Source organism: Aotus nancymaae, unplaced genomic scaffold (genome assembly GCF_030222135.1).
Source record: "Aotus nancymaae isolate 86718 unplaced genomic scaffold, 86718_ANA_hifiasm-v0.15.2.pri h1tg000059l, whole genome shotgun sequence".
NCBI classification, from domain to species: Eukaryota; Metazoa; Chordata; class Mammalia; order Primates; family Aotidae; genus Aotus; species Aotus nancymaae.
Window position 1 is genome coordinate 39,834,216 of NW_026988473.1, and position 23,552 is coordinate 39,857,767.

General features: G+C 46.4%; 1 protein-coding gene across 1 annotated transcript in view; it reads right to left on the reverse strand.

The window, feature by feature from the left end:
• The window catches only part of SLC6A5 (solute carrier family 6 member 5), a 56,343-nt gene that overhangs the window by 27,064 nt on the left and 5,727 nt on the right, over positions 1-23,552 (reverse strand). Inside the window, exons 4-9 of the mRNA XM_021675200.2 lie at positions 21,829-21,960; positions 21,322-21,495; positions 14,281-14,422; positions 11,571-11,703; positions 2,299-2,433; positions 1,063-1,166 (exon numbers count right to left, since the gene is read on the reverse strand). Coding sequence (XP_021530875.2) covers positions 1,063-1,166; positions 2,299-2,433; positions 11,571-11,703; positions 14,281-14,422; positions 21,322-21,495; positions 21,829-21,960 — 820 coding nt within the window. The remainder of the gene's footprint in view (positions 1-1,062; positions 1,167-2,298; positions 2,434-11,570; positions 11,704-14,280; positions 14,423-21,321; positions 21,496-21,828; positions 21,961-23,552) is intronic.

Sequence of the window (23,552 nt, forward strand, 5' to 3'; positions counted from 1 at the left end):
CCAGGATTTGAATCTAGACTTTTCTAACTCTCAGCCTGGGTTATTCCTGCCATATCATACAGCCTCATTTCTAATAAAGAAGATAGCAATGCTTCACCCTTTAATGGTGTTCAGACTAATTTGGGTCAACAGTTAATGAGCAGTTGTGACCAAAGAAGTTCAAACACCACAGTCTGTCACTCAAGGCTATTGTGAACTGAAGCGTGTCTTCCTACCACTCCCCCACCCTTACCAAATTCATATTCTGTCATCCTAATCCCTAGTAACTCCGAATGTGACTGTATTTGGAGATAGGGTGTTTAAGGAGATAATTAAGTTAAATGAGGTTATTAGAGTGGTCCCTGATCCAATGTGACATTTGTGACTGGTGTCTTTATAAGAAGAGGAGAGTGGCCAGGCGTGGTGGCTCACGTCTGTAATCCCAGCACTTTGGGAGGCCAAGGTGGGTAGATCACAAGGTCAGTAGTTTGAGACCAGCCTGGTCAACATGGTGAAACCCCATCTCTACTAAAAATATAAAAATTAGCTAGGCGTGGTGGTGGGTGCCTGTAATCCCAGCTACTCGGGAGGCTGAGGCAGAAGAATCGTTCGAACCCAGGAGGCAGAGGTTGCAGTGAGTCGAGATCGCACCATTGCACTCCAGCCTGGGTGACAGGGCAAGACTCCATCTCAAAAAAAAAAAGAAGAAGAGGAGATTAGGACACAGCCCCACACAGAGGAAAGACCATGTGAGGGCACCGTCCATTGTATCCGCAGACTAGGTAATTCACAAATGACTATCACAGAACACAGCTGACTACACAGTGACCTCCAGAGAAACTTGCTTCCATCCTATACATAGCCACTGAGCCCCCACTGTGTGTCAGAGTCAGGTGTGTAAATTAGGGCCCAGGCCTTCAGGAGTTAGTGGCTAGACCTTAGCAGATGGTTCTCTTAGGCCAGAGGCAAATCTCTAGCTCTCCCTATGAAATGTGAGGATGTGGCCTCAGGTGTCTAATAACTCACTCTGTTGTTCTGTCCTGCTTACAAGCTACACTCAGATCTTGTAGTCCCTCTACATACCTGTAGCAGTTGTTGTGAAATTTGTTGTAAGAAGAGAGAGTGATCAGGCCTCCCCATGCAGCAGATAAAGAGAAGAAAATCTGAGTGGCAGCATCTTTCCACACCTGGGAGGAAAAACGGAAGGAGATTCAAGATCTGTGAAGGAGACTGGCCCCAGGGGAGGGGAGCCTCACACACCCAGTGCCGTATCACGTTTCCAGAGGAAATATCAGGGACAAGATGACTCCTGACATGGACATCAATGAGAACATAACTCACTTGTGCTGGAAACCAAACACGCAGTAAATTACCCAGGAGATTTCAACTTTCTCTATCAAAGGTGAGGAACTCAATAAACTACACTACATATCATGCTCATATTTTCTCTCCTGTAAAGCTAAATGGAAGGGAGAGTCCTTCCTTTAGGTCAATACACTCTCAGAGAATAATAATTTACAACAGCAAAATATATTATCGGATGCAAAATAAAAATCCTTTTTAACTGACATTTCTACAGATTACAACTGCTAGTAAATTTCTGAAACTGTAGCCTCAATCTTAGTAAAGCAACCTCTATGCCGCTGCAGACTTTATAGTGTCACCTGCCATTAAGAGGAGACTTTCCCTTATGTGCAATCAAACTCAATCCTAGCTATGCATTCTTAGCACACCCGGGAAAAGCAGAGTTTTCTTTAAGGTGAGAAAATTCAGTTCCCCTTCAACAATCACCCCCTCATTTGCAGTTTTTGAATTGGAAATTTTAGAGTTAGATGTGCCTGTACAGAATATGCAGAGAGAGTTCAAGTTGTGCTGGCCTTGTGTGGGTGTTCAAAACGTATTCAGATGTGTCTGAACTTTTAAGGGTTCCGGTAAAAATATTTTTTAAATAGAATTGCTTGTGGTTTACATTAAGTGCTTTATTTTCCCACCAGCAAAACTACACTTCGAACACTCTATTTTTAGTAACAGAAAATGGTGTGAGGTGGCCCGGAGCTATTAAGGGGATTTCATTCTTCATTTTCGGCACCTACTGCAACCTCAGATGTAGGACAATTATTCCAGGAATCTCAAAACCCTCAGTTGTCTACTTCTTATTAAATACTACCTGAGTGCATAATGTACCAAGATCATCAGGTGCTTGTGAACGCCCACACTGGGATTCCCTGGGAAAGCGGGAGGAAGACTAACCCTTTCTGAACAAGACTCCCAGAAGGCCATTCCCCCCAGGGCCGGTTATAAGTAAAATTAGAAGCCCACCGTGGCATCTGTGAGTTTCTCCCACTTGGGCGTGATGAAGTACCAGATCCCAGCTCCAGCTCCAGGCAGGGTGACTCCTCGGATGAGGAGGATCACGAGCACGACATACGGGAACGTGGCTGTGAAGTACACCACCTAGAAAAGCCGTGGGCAGAGGGGCTGGGAGGAGCAGCGCAGCGGAGTGCACAGTGCAGGAGGAGCGTCGCTCGGGGAAGGAGCGGGGCTGCCACCCAGCACAAGCACGTGACAGGGAGCACATCAGGGTAGTTCTCCCCAAACTCAGCCAGGGCTGGGGAAGCAGGGAAGGCACTGGAAACTAAGGTGAGTCAGAGAGAGCTAGAAATAAAGCATCTTAGGGTAGACCCAAGGCTGTGGGGTGAGTCGACCTACAGCCAGAAGGCTGCAGGGAGATGTCACCCAGCCCAGCTGATGAGTACACAACTTTTTAGGGAACCACAGAGGGCAGGAGGGAGGCTCCATGCCGTCTTCCTGCCCAACTCCTACCCCACCCCCTAACACAGCAGCACCAAAATTCCACCATTAGAGATGAATCCTATTAGCTTAAGCTTTCCATCCCTGTTTATACACATACCTAAGTGAGGCAATCCCATAAGGTGAAAAGAACATGATCTTAGAGTCAGACACATTTAGGTTCCAGTGAAATCGTACCTCTGGCACTGAGTAGCTGTGTGACCCTAGACAATGTATTAAGCTCTCTGAATCTTAGTTTCTATACCTGTAAATCAGGGATAACGGCACCTTTTTACAGATAGTCGCAAGGATTCAATGAGCTAATGCATGGATAGGACCTAGCATGGTGCCTGATTTATAACAGCAGGTCATTAAATGCTATTAAGTTCAACAAATATTTATTGAGGGCCTCCTATGAGCTGGGCACTGTGCCTGGCACCAGCTGCACAAAGATGAAGGGACTCCTAACTAAGAAGACTTGAAAACAATGTCTGACTAATGGGCTAGGCAGTTACACACAGGGCAAGACGGACGTTCAGGGAAGGGCACTGTGCCCAACCTGGGAATTTTCTAAGAGGTTCATGAACCTGAACTGGACAAGTGCAGCTTAGAGGAGGAGAGGCAAGGTGGGGAGGTGAAGGAAGCACATGGGCAAGGCAGGCGTGTGAGGCAAAGCCCTACTCACTCACTACCAGCACAGTATAAAGTTGAGGCTAAGAGTGGGGGTGGGGGGCTAGAGACATTGGAGGAGACCATGTCATGGGAGACCTTGAATGCCAACCAAAGGGTACTCCTGGATGCTGGAAGAGAGGGAGGCACCAGCATCAAGAAACATTTGGGAGGTAACATTAGCAGAACTTGGGGGTTCATTGAATGAGGTGGGTGGGAGGACCTTTCCTTCCATACCTGTCCATCAAACCTCAAGGTGAAAGTGGGCCCTGGGACAGCATTTGGCAGAAGGGGGAGGAGCAGAGGGTGAGACCTCGGGATATGCAGTCTCATGAGCCTGGGTCCAAATCCTGACTCCAGCATTTAGAACTGGGTCACCTTGGAAAGCGACTTAACCTCTGAGTCTCTGACCCTCAGCATCCACACCTGCAAAGTGGCAACAACAGTAGATTCTTCATGGGGCTGTTGGAAGAGTACAGTGTTACTTACAATCCACACAAAGTGCAACAGGCCCGGGGCGCTGGAAACACTAGAACCATTTCACAGTCTGGCCTGGGACCTACCAGTCTTCAACTTAATAGCGCTGACAACCCTCAGCTCACAGGTAGGCTACATTCCAAAACGTACATTAAAAGACACTTGAGAGGGTGAGGTTAAGCTCGCCTCCAGGCCCATTCTGGGCTCTCTGATCCATGGGGTGACAGCTGTTCATTCAGGGCCACCTCCATTTCCACCTGCAGTCCTCCCTCCAAGGGCAACTGGAATACCTGCCCTCATGAGAGGGACACAGTACTCCTGCCAAATGCTGCCTGTACAGACCCGAGTACCTGGCAGGGGACTACAGCATGGTGGTGAGTGGGATTTCAGGGGATGAGGATGGATTCAAGGACTCGCAAGGGGAGATGAGCTGGGAAAGTTTAGAGTTGAGATTAAGAAATAATTCTTGGAAGCCAGGCACAATGGCTCACACCTGTAATCCAGCACTTTGGGAGGCTGAGGCAGGCAGATCACTTGAGGTCAGGAGATTGAGACCAGCCTGGCCAACATAGTGAAATCCCATCTCTACAAAAACACAAATATTAGCCAGGCATGGTGGCACACACTTGCAGTCGCAGTCCCAGCTATTCAGGAGGCTGAGGCAGGTGAATCACTTGAACCTGGGAGGCAGAGGCTGCAATGAGCAGATATCATGCCACTGCACTCCAGCCTGGGCAACAGAGGGAGACTTCATTTCAAATATATATAAATCTTGGGGTCACCCCACTTGTTCAAATGAATATACATATTTATATATGTATTTAGAGCACCTAATATGTGCCAGGCACTGATAAGTGCTGAGGACCTATCAGTAAACAAAGCAAAGACTCCTGCCCTGAATAGATTCCGTTCTAGCTGGGAAGATAGTCAACCAATGATAATCACGATAAGTATTGTTTGTGGTATATTAGAAGGTGATATGTGGATTGAAAAAATGAAAAGTTAGAGCTGGGTAGCGGGGTCAAGGTGTGAGGAGGATGGTTGGGAAGGCTTCAGAAAGAAATTGTTCAAGGAAGAAAGTCAGGGTGAGCCAATTGGATGTCCGGGAGAACATTCCAGAGAGAGGAAGCAGCTGGATCCATGGCCCTAAGAAGGGAGTGTGCCTGGCTCCTAGGAACAGCAAAGAGGCCAGTGTGGCAAGAGAGGGGGCACAGGTGGGAGAGGAGATCGGCAAGGTGGGAGTGGGGAGGGCAGACTAGTGGGGCCTTTACTCTGTGGGCAATGGGGGCTATGGCAGGGACTCAGGCAGAGGGGTAACAGGATCTAACTTTTGGACAGCATCGTCCAGTTGCTATGTAGCAAGAATACTGCAGGGATAACAGTAAGGAGGCCGCAGCAGCCACCAGGCAAGGGACAAGGAATGGAGATGGCTCCAGCCAGGGTGTGGTCAATGGAGCTGATGAGAAACAGATTCCAGATATATTTTCAAGAAGAGCCACCAGACTTACTGGGGAGTGCAAGAGAAGGTCAAGGATGACTCCCAAGTGTTTTGGCCTCAGCAACTGAAAGGGTGGAGTTGCCGTGAACTGAAATGGGAAAGTCACTTCTGTCTCTAAATCCAGTTACTCAAGCCCAAACTCCCTCTTCCTGGCTGCAGGTTCAGAGCTGCCAGGGATGGGCTGCACTCCTGACACCAACACCGCTGATCAGGACGCCTTTTCCCTGCCCCGCAGAACAGCAGTCTTTCCTCCCTCCTTGTCTCAAAGAACTTGCAGTGCTAGGGATGGGAGGGGAGGGGCAGCTGCTAGCTCCTCTCTATTTCTGCTAAACCTGCTTCTCTCCTTCCCACACCTCGAAGTCTAAGGAGAAGTGAAACCCCTCCACATGAGATGTTAGGAAACGCAAGGGCATCTGACATCTCAGGGCTGGTCTCACAGTTGTCAGGTGGGGCTGGGAAGAGGAGATCCTACAAGGGCAGGCCCTTACTAGCCTGACTTTCCCACCCCCAAAACAGCACAGGGATGGGATAGGGGACAACTAAGGAGTATCCTTTCTATCCCCTGACCACCTGGGGTTGCTGGGAAGTGAGGATGGAAGGAAGAGGTGAGGGAGAGGACATGACCTAGACAGCAGTGGCCTACAGGAGGAAATCTCCAAGGCTGGCATTAGTTTAAGAGACAACTGTTCCCACTTCACTGTTGGAGGCTGTTTAGACACCATGATTCCTGAGTTCTCTCTGTAGACCAGGCATATTTGTCCCGTTTTGCAGAGGTTAACTGAAGTTCAGGTTAAGCATCTCACATGGGATTAAATATCTCATTCAAGGTCTTGAGACAAAATTTAAGCCCAAAGCTTCCCCACTCCAAAGCCACTCTTTCCATGAATGCCATTCTATGGGCCACATGATCAGAAATGTGTATGGCAGGGCCAGGACTCGGGGGAGGCAAGTGAGACAGGAGACACCTAGGGCGCAATGTTTACAGAGGCACTCACTGTTAGGCACCGGCCCTGCACTTCGGGAACCGGAGAGTGAGCGCCTCTCAATTTTGCACTCTAGGCACTTGCTCGCCTCACACAGGTGATGCATTCGTTTTTTAGATGGTGATCATGGTGAACTGAGGGCCAACAGTTTGGTTTATAAATCCTGGGAATGCCTCAAATGTGAGTCAGGTGTGCATGGAGGCTTTCTGCACAGCTAGTTCCCCTGTATCGGGGTGACTGAGAATGCACCTGTTTCTGCATTTTATCGTCAGAGGAATTAAACTTGAACAGTAATGAATTATACTTGGCAGGAGCGACACTGACTAGCCCATCTGTGCCTGGTGGCTTGACACTTCCAGGCATCCTACTCTCAGTGGGACCCCTGAACTGGTGGTAAGGGTCCACCGGCCTGTAGGAGCTAATTAAGTTAGCTTTGCTTTGTTGCCACAACTCTCAGGCAGAGGCACCTGTGAGGGCAGGTGGGCTGCATTTGACCTTCAGGCTGCCTGCTGATCGCCCCTGTCTCTGAAATTCTAGCTGCTGGAAAACAAGACTCCAACAGTGAAACAGGAAGATCTGTCTGAAAGGAAGCAATCTGTCAGTCCTGTCTCCTAAAGCCCTAAACAAGAGGAACTAGGCTTATCTGGTTGCAGGAGGAGGACATCTCTTTTACATAAAAATGATAGTGTTCATGGGATTTCAATCACAAAGGAGTTCATCATAAAGCAGCTTTAGCTGTGCATCCACCTTGGCTCCCAAATAATGTTCCATGATTAATATCTGCACAGCCCAGACAAGTCAGGATAGTAAATTGTGATTCATTATTTCTAGTGGCTTTCTTCATTTAAAATAAAAATTTGTCACTGATCTCTGGTTGGAAACTTTTCTTAATGAAGCAGAGAGATAAGCTGGCAGATCTAAAAGAAAAACAGACCTGCTCAAAACTTCCTATTCCAGAAAGCCTATAAAATCTACACCAAGAATTAAATTCTAAATCAGTGGAAAGAACTGGCTGCAATACCATTCCGAAAGAGTACAGACTAATAAGATAAAAACAATCCCAGAGAATATTCTATCTCTTGATTTTACAAATGAAAACAATGAAGCCATAATATATCCTGTGACTTGCCCAAAGTCACACGGCAAGACAGCAGAGACTGGGTAGAAATGCAGATTCTGATGTACTGTATGGGGATTTTTTCCCCACTATATCCAAATGATGACTCCACAATTCTTCATTTACTATCTATTCTTAATAACCCCTTCTTGGGAGAGAATGTCTTGTATTAGAAAAAGTCTAGGCTGGCTGGGCATGGTAGCACACACCTGTAATCCCAGCACCTTGTGAGGCTGAGGCAGGTGAATCCCCTGAGTTCAAGAGTTCAAGACCAGCCTGGCCAACATAGTGAAACCCCATCTCTACTAAAAATACAAAAAAAAATTAGGCCGGGCGCGGTGGCTCACGCCTGTAATCCCAGCACTTTGGGAGGCCGAGGCGGGTGGATCACGAGGTCAAGATATCAAGACCACCCTGGTCAACATGGTGAAACCCTGTCTCTACTAAAAATACAAAAAATTAGCTGGGCATGGTGGCGCGTGCCTGTAATCCCAGCTACTCAGGAGGCTGAGGCAGGAGAATTGCCTGAACCCAGGAGGCGGAGGTTGCAAGGAGCCGAGATCGCGCCATTGCACTCCAGCCTGGGTAACAAGAGCGAAACTCCGTCTCAAAAAAAAAAAAAAAAAAAAAAAAACAAAAAAAATTAGCCGACTGTGGTGGTGGGCACCTGTAATCCCAGCTACTCAAGAGGCTGAGGCAGGACAATTGCTTGAACCCAGGAAACGAAGGTTGCAGTGAGCCAAGATGATGCCACTGCACTCCAGCCTGGGTGACAATTAAAAAAAAAAAAAAGTCTAGCCTTCAAAGCCAGATAGACCTGAGTTCAAATCCCACTACTGCCACTTAAAAGTTCTGTGACTTCAGGCAATTTACTCTACCTTGACAAACCTCAGTCTCTCTCTACAAAATGGAAATAAAGGTGCTTCTAATGCATGTGAAGCAGTCAGCACAGTGCCTGGCCCACCATGTTCAACAAAGCTCTCTTTCTCTTCTCATTTCCCCAACAAAGCCACCACTCTGGAGATGTCAAAGTGGCACAATACCCAGTCAATACAGCAGTCGTTCAGAATAATCAAAATGAAAGGAGATCATGTTAAAAATTGACCATACACCAGGTATTAACATGCATATCTCACTTAATCCTTACAGCAATCCTAAATATTATGCACTATTATCCCCAATTTACAGATAGGGAATGGGTTTCAAAGGTTAAATAGCTTGTCCAGAGTCACACAACTAGAAAGTGATAGGGCCAGGATTTGAACTAAGATTGGTCTGACTCGAGCCACAAGCCATCCTTCCTCACATCATTAAGAAGGTGCTGTTCTCACCCTCCTCACCTATCCTCTCCCTGCAGTCTCACCTTCCAGCCTACACTACTAGACACCTATCTGGCCACTTACATCATGGTTGAGGTCACCTTGTCTCCATTTCTAGCTATAAGTGACAATCTTGCCCATGGGATTTTGACTGAGCAGATACTTGGCTAGTCTCTCTGAGCAATTGCGTGCTGGGCCCTTTGGAGATGATGAAATTCCCACCCAGGCTCAACTCCAACCCACAGAAGGCAAGAAGTCCAGGAAACCTCAGGCCATGCTGGGCATTGTTACAAAGGGTCAAGTTACCATTTCCCATCTCCTTGTAACCTTAGAAAAACAATCAATCCAAGCTGGGTGTGGTGACTCACGCCTGTAATCCCAGCACTTTGGGGGGCCAAGGCAGATGGATCACAAAGTCAGGAGTTCAAGACCAGCCCAGCCAACATGGTGAAACCCCGTCTCTACTAAAAATACAAAAAGTAGCTGGGCGTGATGGCATGCACCTATAGTCCAGCTACTCAGGAGGCTGAAGCAGAAGAATTACTTGAACCTGGAGGCAGAGATTGCAGTGAACCACTGTACTCCAGCTTGGGTGACACAGCAAGACACCATCTCAAAAAAGAAAGAAGGAAGGAAGGAAAGAAAGAAAGGGAGAAAGAAAGAAGAAAAGAAGGAAGGAAGAAAGAGAGAGAAAGAAAAAGAAGAAAGAAAGAAAGAAAGACAATCACTCCAGTATCATGGTACTTACTCAGAGCCAGCAGCTTCCTCAGGGGTCACTGAATCTCAGCTCTCATTTTACAAAAGGGGAAACTGAGGGCCAGAGTAAATGTGTTCCCAAACCCCCAGCCCACACAGCAAATGTTCAGACAGAATAATCTTAGAACTAGAGGGCCTTAGACATCACCCAGTCCAATTGCCCTCACCATAGAAATGAGGAAATTGAGGACTTCTAAAGATAGCTAGGAAAATGTGCTTTTCATTGATCGACCAAAAAAAAAAAAAAAAAAATTAACACTAAGAGGAAATCAGAAGCTCAGCCATGTTTCATGGCCCAAGTAGAGATATCCCTACATAGCAAATGCCATAAGAAGTCCTCAGAACAAGGGTGCAGGTCACCTCACTCCTGGGTTGGTTCTCTCTAGCTGGCCTGATTCTCCCCACATTCTGTGATTTAAGGCATACCACCTGCCTTAGGTAACCCTGACAAACCTGCCAGAATCCAGCACTCAAGCCATTTTAGAACTAGAAGACATGGAAAGCACTACTAAGAGCCGTAATCAAAAAATGTCCATGTCCCCAGGGAGAAAACCGTTTTGTCTATGTGGCTAATAGGTGCCAGGATTGGGTGCCTAATGGGGGATGTGAAGCATGCCTGGGGGTGAAAGATGGCACTGACTATCCTCCCCATGAGACCCGATCCTTCGGAAGCTGGTTGATTGTAACATAATTACAGAAATCGTTGGCCTGGATAATGAGACCAAATCTCAACTCCACAACCTATGGTCTCAGAATCCCCCATTACATCCTCATTCCTTAGGCCTTAAAGACATTTTTGTTTCATCCTAAAACATGCAAATACCTCCTGGGGTAATTAAATGTTATTGCATGTTATCAGAATAAATGGTTAACTCTTCAGTAGGTTTTTCTTTTCTTTTTTTTTTTTTTGCGGGGTAGGGGAGGCAGGGTCTCACTCTGTCACCCAGACTGGAGTGCAGTGGTGCCATCTTGGCTCACCGCAATCTCCACCTCCTGGGTTCAAGTGATTCTCCTGCCTCAGCCTCCCAAGTACCTGGGATTATAGGTGCCTGCCACCATGCCCGGTTAATTTTTGTATTTTTCGTAGAGATGGAGTTTCATCATGTTGGCCAGGATGATCTTGAACTACTGACCTTAAATGATCCACCCACCTTGGCCTCCCAAAGTTCTGGGATTACAGGCGTGAGCACCAGGCCCAGCCTTCAGTAGGTTTTTCTAAGGCTGCAAGGAGATGAAGAAATGTTAACGTGACCCCTACAGCAATGCCCATTGTGGCCTAAAGTTCCCCGAACTCCTCTCTTTCTGTGGCTTGGAATTGAGCTTGGGTGGGAGTTTCACCATCTCCAAAGGGCCCAGCCAAGCGATTACTAAGCAAAACATACCAAGTAATTGCTCAGCCAAAGTTCCGTGGGCAGGACCATCTTCCTTTAGTTCTGGGGGCACGTCGGGTAGAAGAGCATCAGGCTTAGGGTTGAAAGAAAGGCAAGGAAGGCCAAGAACATGGTGGCAGGAGTGAGGAGAGGGAATCCACTACACAGTCTAGATCTTCAGCCAGCTTCTTGGCAGAAGCAATAACTGACATGGCAGCCAGACCAAGAGGCAAAAAGCCAGCAGCACACATTCTAGAGTTTAGGGAAAGTGACTGAATAATATCAGGGAGGTTCCTTCTGCTGAATGTGTGGCAGTCCCTGAGATGAAAGGAAGGAAATCCCTAATCAGGGTACCCCTGCCATCCCTCGGGAGCTCTGTGTATCTGTGTCTCATTTAACCCTTAAAACAACCCTGGAAGAAAGGTGTTATTATCCCCATGTTGCAGATGGGAGTGAATTCACCTGCCCACAGCCTCTCAGCTGCTCCAGGGCAGAGTCAGAATTAGCATCCACAACTCCTGACTCTCTTCCCAGTGCTCCTCCTGCTCCCCAAAGCAACCACCCCTGGGTGTCCCACAGCTTTCTCTTACTTAGATAAATCCAAGTGCTTACTTTTCCTGAAGTCTTGATTCCTTTAGCCAAGGATGCATACACAATGACCCAAGCCAGGAAGAGGCAGAAAGCTAGTGGCCACCTAATCTCGCCAGGATATTCAATCCCTGCAGAAATCTTCAGTACAAAGTACCTGAGAATTGGAGGGAGGGAGAGGGGGAGTGATAGAAAGAAGGAGAGAGGGAGGTGACAGGCAGCAGGCTTTAAGCCTCCAGTAGAGTCAGGAGCTTTGCACAAAACCCCAGCATCCTCCACCCGCCCCACCATCAGGGACCTAATCACATCAGGCTGTGGGGGATTTGCTGGTCTGGGCTCTTGCCCATAGCCATCTGCAGAGACTCCAGCTGAATTTACCCTGCTCTTGATTATGTGCAGGGGGGGCTGCACATGGCCCTGAAGGACAAGGCTGTCAGCTTCACTGTCACTGGCACATCCTCAGGAGAAGTGCAACAGAAACTCTGAACTGTCAAGGGTGATTTCTGTGTGTTTTCTGTATTGCTCTACTCTTTTATGAGAATTTATTCTAATAGTAAGTGTATGATTTTAAATTTTAAAAATTAGTACATAGTGGAAACTGCATATGTTAAATGACTAAAAATGTGGCCCTGGATTGTAGCTCAGTTGTGTTCGGCATGTCCTGAGGGTGAGGTTGGCTTAACTATAAAAGCAGGGCTGCCTAGACCTTGCTCAAGCAACCGATTCTGAGACAGATAAGCAGCTGCCAACAGAAGAGGCCATTGGTCAGCTGTAGCTGCTACTGGCAACTTGTGTAGAGGATGAAGACATCGTGGCCTGCCTGGCCAAATGGCTAGCAGGGCAGCCTCACCCCTGAGCACAGGAGGCAGCTTGAGGGACAGTGCCTGATAACAGATTCAGACAATTCCTTCTACTCCGCAACCACCTAGCCATACATCCTCTGTGAAGCTGCTGTGTTTGCAGGTTGGCATTTTTCTGTGACCTGAAGGAAAGGCAAGCCAGCAATCAGGCTCTGCAGGACTATAGGAATGATGGCCCAGAACGTGCTGGCCTGCTGAGGGAAATGCAGGCAGCAGCCCTACTCCTGGTCCAGCCGGCTAGCTCAAGAGGCTGTTTGGCAGCACATAGCCATGCTTTTCATAACAGTGATGGCCAGCTCTGTGCAGACAGAGCCTCTTTCAGGGCCAAACCCTGGCACAACCTGGACTCAGGGCAGACCAAGGCTGGAAACAAACTTGGTTCTAAGGCACAACCCTGAGGACCACAAGGAAAAGGACCTTCCCCATGTCCCATCACCAAAATGGTAAACCAAATAGTCAACAATTTCACAACTTAGCCATCTCGACTGCTCCATGCTTCAATTACAGGACCTCAAACAAGTCCCAAGAAACTCCTGATGACATTTCTTCTTTGAAATTAAGACTGGCTCCGGAGGATTAGTAAAGACCACCAAAAGGAGGTTTGCAAATCATTTTCTAGTACACCTGACTGCATGAATTAGGTGTACCGGAAAACGATTTGCAAACCTGCTTTGGTGATCTTTCAGATTTTATCATCAGACTCAGGTGCTCAGAATTAAAGACCCCCTAATATCCCCTTGGTAGTTGTGGTCAAAGGGGACTATTTAATCAATTAGGTAACTCTCCCTTCTGTTCCGCAGGGAACAACCATGGTCACTCTGAGTCTACAGGAAAGAAAACCAGGAATAGTAATTAATGACAATTGGGAAGAGTGGGGGTATCAGTGACCATTTCTTATCATCTAAGTGAAAGCCACAAACTCGGGGGTTCAATTTATGCATTTTATTTGACCCCTGTGTTCTATTTGAATTATTTTGCTGCCATATAATTGCTCCCATTAAAATGGGAGAGATCATACAAAAATCTAGATTTTATTTCCATCTTTTATTTTAAAATAGAAGCTCTGGCAGCACTGGCCTACGTTTTCACAAGGCAGTGATCACAGGAGCTGGTCACCAGGGCCCTCCCTTACATGTAACAGGCAAACTCTTTGGTTTGCCGCAGTCCCCACCACTCTCTATCATTTCACTTATTTTTGCTTTACTCATTTATATTCCCACCACGCCCCTGAGTATATTTGAATTACAACCCCTGAATTAAAGTTTAGCTAGAAAACACTCTTTATGTACCCTACGATGAACTCTGTCTACATTTATCTCCCTTAAGAAATAACTTCATGAACTTCACTAAATCTTCCAATGGTAGCTGAAGATCTTCAAGTATCCCTGAACCTCAATCTTCAATGTCTAGCCATACTGATATAAAAAGTATAAAACTAAGGCAAAGCTGTAGAAAAAGGAAAAAAATGAGCTTGTTCTTACTTAAACTAAAACTTTGAACATGACGTGTTTTCTTACTTTTTGCCCCCTTCCCTGAAACCAAGTGCAGATGGAAGAAAAGATAATCTGGTTAACTGACAGTCCACTTAGATCACACTGGATCAAGGTTTTAAAATGGCCTTTTCATCAGCATTGCGAATTATAGCTGCACTGATTCTGCCCTTCTGCCATCATTCATTCAGCTCTGCTTTCCAGGCTAACAAGACACAAGAATCTGCTCTTGGAATTCAAACCAGAGAAAAACACCTTCCTCTCTGATCTCATCCCTTGGACCACCCACACCTCTGGAGTGCAAATTGAATATTTATTAATTCACTGGATTTCTCTTAGAAGGTAAAAAAAAAAAAAAAAGAAAGAAAAGGAAAGTCATCTTACTTGAAATACTCTTCACTTCCACTGACAAATGTCTTATTGGCCTGGCTTGTGAAATTAACCATTGTCAAGTTGGGATAGGCAGTCATGCAGAACGTCGAGTTCTTGATCTGTATTTTGGGATGGTCACTGATAACACAGGAATCTGTTTAGGAGAGGACAGAATAGAAATACAGTGAAATCTGTACAGAAAATAAAGATGTGTCTCTCTGCAGCAGTTTAAAAACAAATGCCAAAAGCATTTGCCAAATATTGGAGAGTAACTTCAGGAAAGTATTAAGTGAGCAAAGCCAGATATATTAATAAAAGAACCACAGAATTATGTTTTCTCCATCAGAGCTCCCAGTCCCCACAACTGCACCTCGTACTGATGACGAAGCCATTTACAAACCACTCTCTATGTAGTGGACAAGCACTTTTCGTGCATTATCTCTTTAAATTCTCACAACAGCCTATGCAGGAGGTACTGTAATCTTCCATTTTCAAAATAAGGAAACAGACTTAAAGAGGTTAGGTAACTCTACCGAAGCCACACAGCTTATGAGGAAGAGAATCAGGATTCAAACCCAGATCCTTATGACTCCACAGAAAATAAATAAATTGCTGAAACAAATTTAATTAGAAAATAATCAAACCTCCTGAAGGGTACTGCTACAGAGGCTAAGAAGTTCACCTTGGACCCACTGCCTGGCACCACATTCAGTAAGCAGAGGCGGCAACCACGTCACCTACCGGGGAGCCTGCAACAAGACCTAAGAGTGTGGTACTCAACTGGAGACATTTTTTAATTGTCAAACTTTGAGAACCTGGTGCTTACTGGTATCTAGTAAGTAGAGACCAGGGATGCTAACACTAAATAGCCTACAATGCACAGAACAGTCCCCCAGAATAAAGAATTGTCCAGTCCTTTAGCCAGGTGTGATAGCACACACCTGTAGTCCTAAATACTTGGGAGGCTGAGGCAGGAGGATTGCTTGAGCCCAGAAATGCAAGGCTTCAGTGAGACATGATCATGCCACCGCATTCCAGCCTGCATGATGGAGCAAGACCCTGTCTCTTAAAAAAAAAAAAACAGAATTATTTAGTCCAAAACATCAGTAATACCAAGGTTGAGAAGGCCTCACCTAGGCTGGGATGGAGAAAGGAACTTAACCATGTGAGTCTTAGTATGTCAGGCTCTGTGTTGAACACCTTAATGATTATTTTCTCATGAAATCCTCATAAAACCCAGAAGGTATATATTATTATTGTTATTTTAAATAGGAAGAACCTGAAGTCTTTCTGACCATTTTACAATGCCAGGCTGATGACACAAATGAGGAAGGCACAAAACTGACAGATAAACTGACAAATACCTTACATAAAGAATCCACCAGGACTAATCCCAAAGGACATTTTTGTAAAGGAGCAAATAGTAACACTAACAACAAAACCTTACACTTACATGGCAGTTACTGCCTTTAAGGCAGTGTTTTAAGTACTTTACATGCATTGACTAATTTAAGCCTCACCCACCCCTATGAAAAGGTACTGTCATTATCTCTATGATACAGATAAGGAAACTGGGGCACAGAGGCATGCAGTGGCTAGCCAAGGCCATACATCAACCCAGGATGCAAACAAGCGCTCCCTTTGGAGTCAATGACTTAGGCACTCCAGTGTGAACAGGGAGCAGGGATTAGAAACTCAAACACCCACAGAAGCCAGGCTAATGAAACAAATGAGGAAGGCACAAAACTGGAAAATAATAGAGAGTGGTGGGGACTATGGCCAACCAGAGCACTCTCCAGCCAATTAGGGCCAAGCTTTTCCAGATGTTGTGGCAAAAGATGCAGAAAATCTGTAAACTTACACAAAATCTTTCCATTTTAAAATCTTGAAAATGAGTTAAAATTGTCTTGAAATACCACAAAAAGTGGCTGGGCAGCGTGGCTCACACCCTGTAATCCCACCTATAACTCTCTTTGGGAAGCCAAGGCAGGAGGATCGTTTGTGCCCAGGAGTTCAAGACCAACCTAGACAACATAAAGAGACCCCTATCTGTACAAAACATTTTTAAAAATTAGTCCAGTACTGTACATCTATAGTCCTAACTACTCAGGAGACTGAGGGAGGAGGATTGCTTAAGTACAAGAGTTCAAGGTTGCAGTGAGCTGTGATTGCACCATGCACTCCAGCATGGGCGGGCAACAGAATGAGACCCTGTCTCTAAAATAAATAAATAAATAAATAATTTTAAGAAGTATATGCAGTCTAGATCTGGTGCATAGGACTCCCAATTTATGCTCTCTGTGAAAGAGCAAGGTTGGCAAGAACATGGGTTCAGGAGTTCTACTACTCCTGAGAGCTTGAATGAGTTCCATTTGTCCAAGCCTCCATTTTCTGGTCATAGTTGTTCAGGGTTGCAGTAAGGACTAAATGAAGAGAGATCACAAATGAAAAATCTTCATGTGATGCCTGGCACACAGCTGGCACTCAGTAAATTTTAGCCATAACTCAATCATCATTGTTATAGCTTTTAATAGCTGGTATTACTCTGGAGAGAGCATCTCTGGTCTTCAACATAATCTCCCACAAGCCCACTTGCCTGCTGTAAATGGCCTTCTGCCTCCCACACACACTGCAGAATTTCTTAGAATGTTGGATAAAAATGGAAACAATCATAAGAATCCCTTCCCTTTCAGTACTTCTTTAGACCAAGATTTCTCAATAGCTGTACCAATGGCATTTGGGGTCAGATAAAGTAACCGCAATACGCCCATTGCCCAATGGGCTCAGTGAGTCAATACACCACCAAGACACTCCATTGCAGCAGAGAAAGAGGTTTAATCATAAGAGTCCCTGAACAAGGAGATAGGAGGAAACCTCAAATCCATCTCCCTAAAGAGTTTGGGGCTAGGGTTTTGGGGTGGGATGAAGAGTGCAGGGTGAAGTCATGGGACAGGGAGATGAAGAAATGTATTCTCACACTGATTCAGTTCCTCTGTGGGAGGAACTGAATTATTTTTTGAGACAGTCTCTCTGTGTCACCCAGGCTGGAGTGCAGTGGCATGATCTCTGCTCACTGCAACCTCTACCTCCAGGGTTCAAGCGATTCTCATGTCTCAGCCTCCAGAGTAGCTGGTATTACAGATGTACGCCAACACTCCCAGCTAATTTTTGTATTTTTAGTAGAGATGGGGTTTTGCCACGTCACCCAGGCTGGTCTCGAACTCCTGGCCTCAAGTGATCCATCCCCTTGGCTTTCCAAAGTGCTGGGATTACAGGTGTGAGCCACTATTTAAAGTTGGTAGGAGTCTTTAAACCGGTTGGCATCAGCTGTTCTGCTGAATTCAGGATCTGCTTAAGCAAATTTTATACAAAAGCCTTATGATTCTAACATCAGAAATCTCATCTATAGGAACAATGGGGATGCAAATGTAAGTAGTGTCACTCAACTTTTGGTTTCAAGGAAGTGAGTCAAAGCGCAGCCTGATTGATAATTGATTAGAACAATACTTCTGTCTAGAATTCTTGTTAACTCTGCAAAAAAAGCTTCAATAATTCTTGGCTGTGGGGGCCACCCTGTGCATTGCAGGATATTTAGCAGAATACCTGGCCTCCATCTACTAAATGCCAGGAGCATCTGCCCTCCCCGCCAGCTCCACCAACCAAAAATGTCTCTGAACATTGCCAAATGTCCCTTGCACAATCTCCCTGATTGGGAATCTCCACTGCAGGGCCTCAAAATATCTTTCTATTCAAAGCATCTTCTTTAATCAAATAACAGAGTTTGAGGAGGATTCACCTAATCATTATGAAATATTTACCAAGAAAGCTTTTGTTTCCCCCAACAGTGACCTGAATAAAGACAATTAAAGAACCCTCCAGGCCGGGCTCAGTGGCTCACGCCTGTAATCCCAGCACTTTGGGAAGGTGAGGCGGGCAGATCACAAGGTCAGGAGTTCAAGACCAGACTGGCCAACATGGTGAAACCCCGTCTCTACTAAAAAATACAAAAATTAGCTGGTCATGGCAGCTCGTGCCTGTAATCTCAGCTACTTGGGAGGCTGAGGTAGGAGAATTGCTTGAACCCAGGAGGTGGAGGTTGCAGTGAGCCGAGATCACGCCTCTGCACTCCAGCCTGGGCTACAGAGTGAGATTCCATCTCAAAAACAAAAAACAAAAACAACAAAACAAAAAGACCCTCCATATCTCTGTTCTGTAAATAAGCACATAAGTTATTTCTCGCCCTCCTGCCAAACAGTACGTCCACCCAAAACTGAAGAGATCACTATTACGAGGTCAAACACCAAATCTCTTGCTTCCGAAGTTGCAATTGTGAAGCACGCAGGCAGCCTCCCTAGGGAGCGTCTCTGGATGTCCGTAGAGCACTGCCGCCGCAGCAGCACAAGGTCACCGCTCCTGCGGCAATGCAGCAGGGCTCCCAGGCTCCCCACTCGCTCGCTCCGCAGCCTCATGCCTCCTGCAATATCCCCTCCCACCACGGGGCGGCAGGAGCATGCTTCCCAGCGCCCGGCGCCTTCAGGTCCACCGGCGAAGGAATGATGGGCCGTCTCATCAGAGAGCTCTGCGGCCCAGCAACCCCGAACAAAGAACAGAGATAATGATCGTGCTAAATTGGAAGCCGTGGAATGGGATTCTCTTTACTCGGGCAATTATTAATAAATGAAAGACCAGGGAGAAAAGGAATCATTTAATTAAAGTTCTAATGAAAATGAAGCCATTCCAGAAATAGAAATGGTATTTATGTTGTTCCTATTTTACGTGACCCAGCTAGCTCCTATTTTCACATAAAGCCGCTGGTCTCACTTGGCAGGGCACGGATTAGTCTCTCCATTACAGATAGTTGGAGAGTTGAGTCACCCTAAAGACGGCAGCCCCTCTTACAACCTGCATAAGAGAAAGATGTGACAAAGGCAGCCTCTCCCCACCCACAGATCCAGGGCTTTCCTCTGGGGCTGGAGTGGGTATGGGTGTCTGGTATCTCCATGGAATGTGTCCCTAGCGGCACTGAGAGCAGCTCCACGCTGCACATGAAGGTCACAATAGCTGGCCATTCAGTCCCTGTCTCCTGGGATGAGTCCTTTTGCCCAACAGTCACAGGTTGTGAGTAGTTATGGGGTTGTGAGACTGAAAGGCAATTGTTGGGAAATGCTGGGTAAAGAATCTGTCCATCTCTTAAGAAAAACTTGCTCAATGTGACCATCTGAGAAACAGCCTGGGAACATCTGTTGTCTAGACTCCTGATTTGTCCAGTAGAGCAGTAGGGCTCTGCAAATCAGGCCACCATCACCTTTTCTAAATCACCCCAGAATTCCAAAGGACCAATGCCCCTGCAAGGGATAGCCTGGTGCCAGGAACAGAACACGCTCATGTGCTGATAACACAGAGAATGACACATGGAGGGGTTGCACAAAGAAAGAGTGGGGATTGACCTTGTTTTGTGTTTTTTTTTCCACCCACCAAAAAAAATTAAAGCACTGGCTAACAATGAGATAAGACCTGCTCAGCCTGGTCATATACTCGCAGGAAACAATCAGAGTGAAAAATGTGCATTGTCTCCTTGTGCTCAGAGCTTGCACAGTTTTAATGGTTTGTACCAGTTGACTAGGAGCTGAGCTGTGTAGTCTTTGCTCTGCCTTTCATGTCTCCCAGGTGATGGTGAGCCATACTAGAAGCCAGAGGCAGGGGCTTCTGTGCCTCTTGGGCCTCCACCCATGTGCCTGGTCCAGTCAACATGCTCAGCCGGCTTAAACACACACACAAACACACACACACACAAACAAAGAGAGAGAGAGAGACTATTATAAAATAAACACACGTTCATGACAGAAAATGCAGGAAAGAATGGCATCTCGCTGGGTCTGCAAGAGGGAAGAATTCATCTTTTTGCCCTTAGCATACTCAAAGTGTTAAATCATGTCCCAGTTCCATCATGAAAAAAGCTGGTTTTGGTGGAAACACTAAGAGCCCATCATACAGAGATCACAAGAAGTGGCCTCGGCACAGAGCTACTGGGGAAAGGAGAAACTACTTGTTTCTAGGTCCCATTTAAAATGAACAGAGCTTCCAAAGTGACTGATACTGGCACCTTCTATTTGTAGAGTTGTAGACTTCTGCAGCTGTATCACACCCTTCGTTTCTTTTCTCCTTACAGCAATACCATAAGGCACGTAGGGGAAGAACATTTTTATTTCTATTTTTCAGAGAAGGAAAACAGATCCAGAGAGAAGTTACTTGACTCAGACACACATATAGTCAGTGACAGAGATGTAGACCAGAAAGCCTTTCTGACATAGCAGCCCTACTCTTCTCTTTGCATTCACTCTCTTGCTCTGGACCCAAGAAGCTGACACTTTCCCCCAAGGCCTCAAGTCCAAATCTATTTCACATTTGAAACATCTTCCAGAACACTTCCTGGCTCCCCAGTAGCTTGCCCTCTTCTAGACGCTACATTTTTATCAGAGTGGCCTAGGGGTCCACTCTCATGTCTATTTACCTCATGCACTGAGCAGTATCTTGTGAAGTCTGGCCCCAGGATTGCTTTCCTGGACTCTAGGAATTAGACCATCACTTTTCAAATTGCACCCTGCAGACAAGTCACCTGGGAACCTAGTTAAACTGCAAATCTCATTCAGGAAGGCTAGGGCGAAGCTGGTTACTGAAAGGTGGTTACCTTTCAAGTAATGCTACTTGTCTAAGAAACACTATGAAACAAAATAAGATTCTACAAGGACTTGTTAAAATGCAAATTTTCTAAGCCCAACAAAATCTTTAAATCAGACTAGCTTGTGAGCCTGAAATCTGCATTTTCAACAAAGATTCCAGTTATTCATGAGCAAACAAAAATTTGATTATCCCCTCCTCTGGTCCATGAGCTCCTTAAATGTTAGAATTACATATATTTGATGGATTGATTTAATCTCTGTGCTCCCAGTACCTAATATAGGGCCTAGCATGCATAATATATGTTCAATTATTTTGTTGAATAAATGGATGGTTCAGAATAGACACACCTAGAGCAGATATTTCCAAACTTACCTAATAAAAGTTTGGTTTTATCTTTGCATTCTGGTGTATTCCAAGGGTTGTTGCAGGAGCCCCAGGGTAGTACAGACACAAAGGAGGCAAACAGGTAGAAAAGTGTGTAGCAAATAATCACATTGTAGTATATGGCTATTAGGACAGAGATGATCAGCATCGCGATGCCACAGCCTGCAGAAGCAAAAATTCCAGGGGTTCATTCCATCTCAAATGCTTTGGAATTCTTCGAGTTGGGCACAGGGTGGGGACCTAGGCCTAGGCTCTCTTGTACAGAATGGATGTACCAATAGCAGAGTGAGCTGGCTATCAGGGATAAGAAGGCATTCTGCCAGGAACTCAACAATGCCAGAGGTGATCTCAGGCCATTATTCAGGACCCAATGAATGATGGAAAGAGTTAGTTCTACTAACCACAAAGGCAGGACTCCCTCCCTGGGGCTGCATGGTGCCAGAGAGGACAGGGTAAGGAAGGGCCTGAGGAGGCTGGAAGGCAGGCTGGACTCACCTTGTAGAGCTGGGATGGCCTTCCACACAGACACTGGCCCTTGGCTGGCAAACTGGCCCAGCGACACCTCCAAGAAGAAGATGGGTAATCCAGCCAGAGCCAGCATCATCAGGTAAGGAATGAGGAAAGCACCTTGGAAAGAGAGGTGGGAAGTGAGAGACCTGAGAGGCAAAAGCAGGCTGCTGGCTCTCCTTAACCCTCTGGGGTGGGGCTCAGCTCCATTCTTGAAGAAGCCCTTCAATGTCCTGTCTCAGCAACAGTCACCCACAGATATTGAAGAGCCCTCCTCCAAAAAGTGTAAGGGTACCCATGCAAATACACTCCTTATTTCAATTCTCCACTAGCAGATGGCTAGGGATTATGTGCTGATGAGTTTTATTATTTTCTTTTTTTTATTATAGCATTTCAATTTCCCAAAGTTAAGCACTCCCAGAGCTCAACCAGTTCATGCCTTTTACTCACTACTGGATTCAGATTGGTAAAATCTTATCAAAGCCTCAGCCCTCCCAGGACCTAAAACCTTCTATGCTAAACTCCAGGAGCCCTTTTTTTTTTTTTAATCATAAGTTACCTGCGCACCTTCTGCCAACCAGGGTTGGGCCTGCTCTGCCAGTCATTGGGGGATACCCATCCTTCTTCCTAAACCCATCCTCATCCCCATCACACACTTCTCAACACCCTTCTCCATATGAGAAGTTCCTTCCATCCTTCAAGGTCAACTCAAATGCTTCCTCCTCCAGGAAGTCTCCCTTCTGTGTCTTCCCACAGTACCTGGCTCCAGGCACCGATCACTTGATAATTTTTATGTGAGAGTCTTATTCAGCCTGTGAGCCCCTAATGTCGTTTGCGCTTCATCTCTTTCTTCCTCAAAATGCCCAGTTTAGGGCAATAGTACCTGGCAGGCCTCCACAGACTCGCTGAAGCTTCTCTAGGGTTCTTTCCCTTCAACGTTCTTTGAGGTTGTTTGGGAGGGACTTGGCGAATGGTCATGATTTTTGAAAAAGGTTTTGACCAGAAAGTGCTGTTGCATGAGCCAGCGTCAAGGTGGGCACTGGAGATGCCCGAGCCAGAACAGCAGCCTCAGCAGAGGGAACACTGATCTTTCTCGCATCTACTCTTTATGCTGCCGCCCCTCCCCATTTCCTGCTGGGTGGAGGGGCCTTTTGTGCCCCGGGTTCTCCAAGCCAGGAAGGCCCAGGACCAGCCAAGGGATGCTGGGCAGAAAAACCTGGGATCTGATTTATCCTCTCAAGACGGGGATTGTGCAGTCCTCCTCTGCTCCTGAAAAGGAGCGGCAAGCCCTCCACCCGCGCTGAGGGCGGTGGGGCCCCGAGCCGCAGTGCGGGGCAAGCTGCCTCCCCTCCCAGCGCCTGGCTTCCCCGGAGCGCTGAGAACCTCTCCGCCGCTCTCCGCAGATCCGGGCGAGTAAAGCACAGGCACTGGCGCGGGCCAGTCTCCTTTTGCTGGAAATCCCTCCCCATCCTCTACCTTGAGTGCTCACCCCACTTCAAGGCACTGGAAGCCTTTAGTAACCTCCTAGTCTGAGGGCGCCCTGCAGAAAACCAGACTGAAACCTATCTGGGTGCCTCTATTCGTGTGGCCGGTACCTGGTGTGTTTTCAGGGCACCCCCGATGGCAAATGCTCTGCGGTCCTCATAAACACTTGTCAAAGTGTCCTAATTTGGAGCTGGAGAGGAGGAGAGTGGTGGCCTAAGTAAGATGTG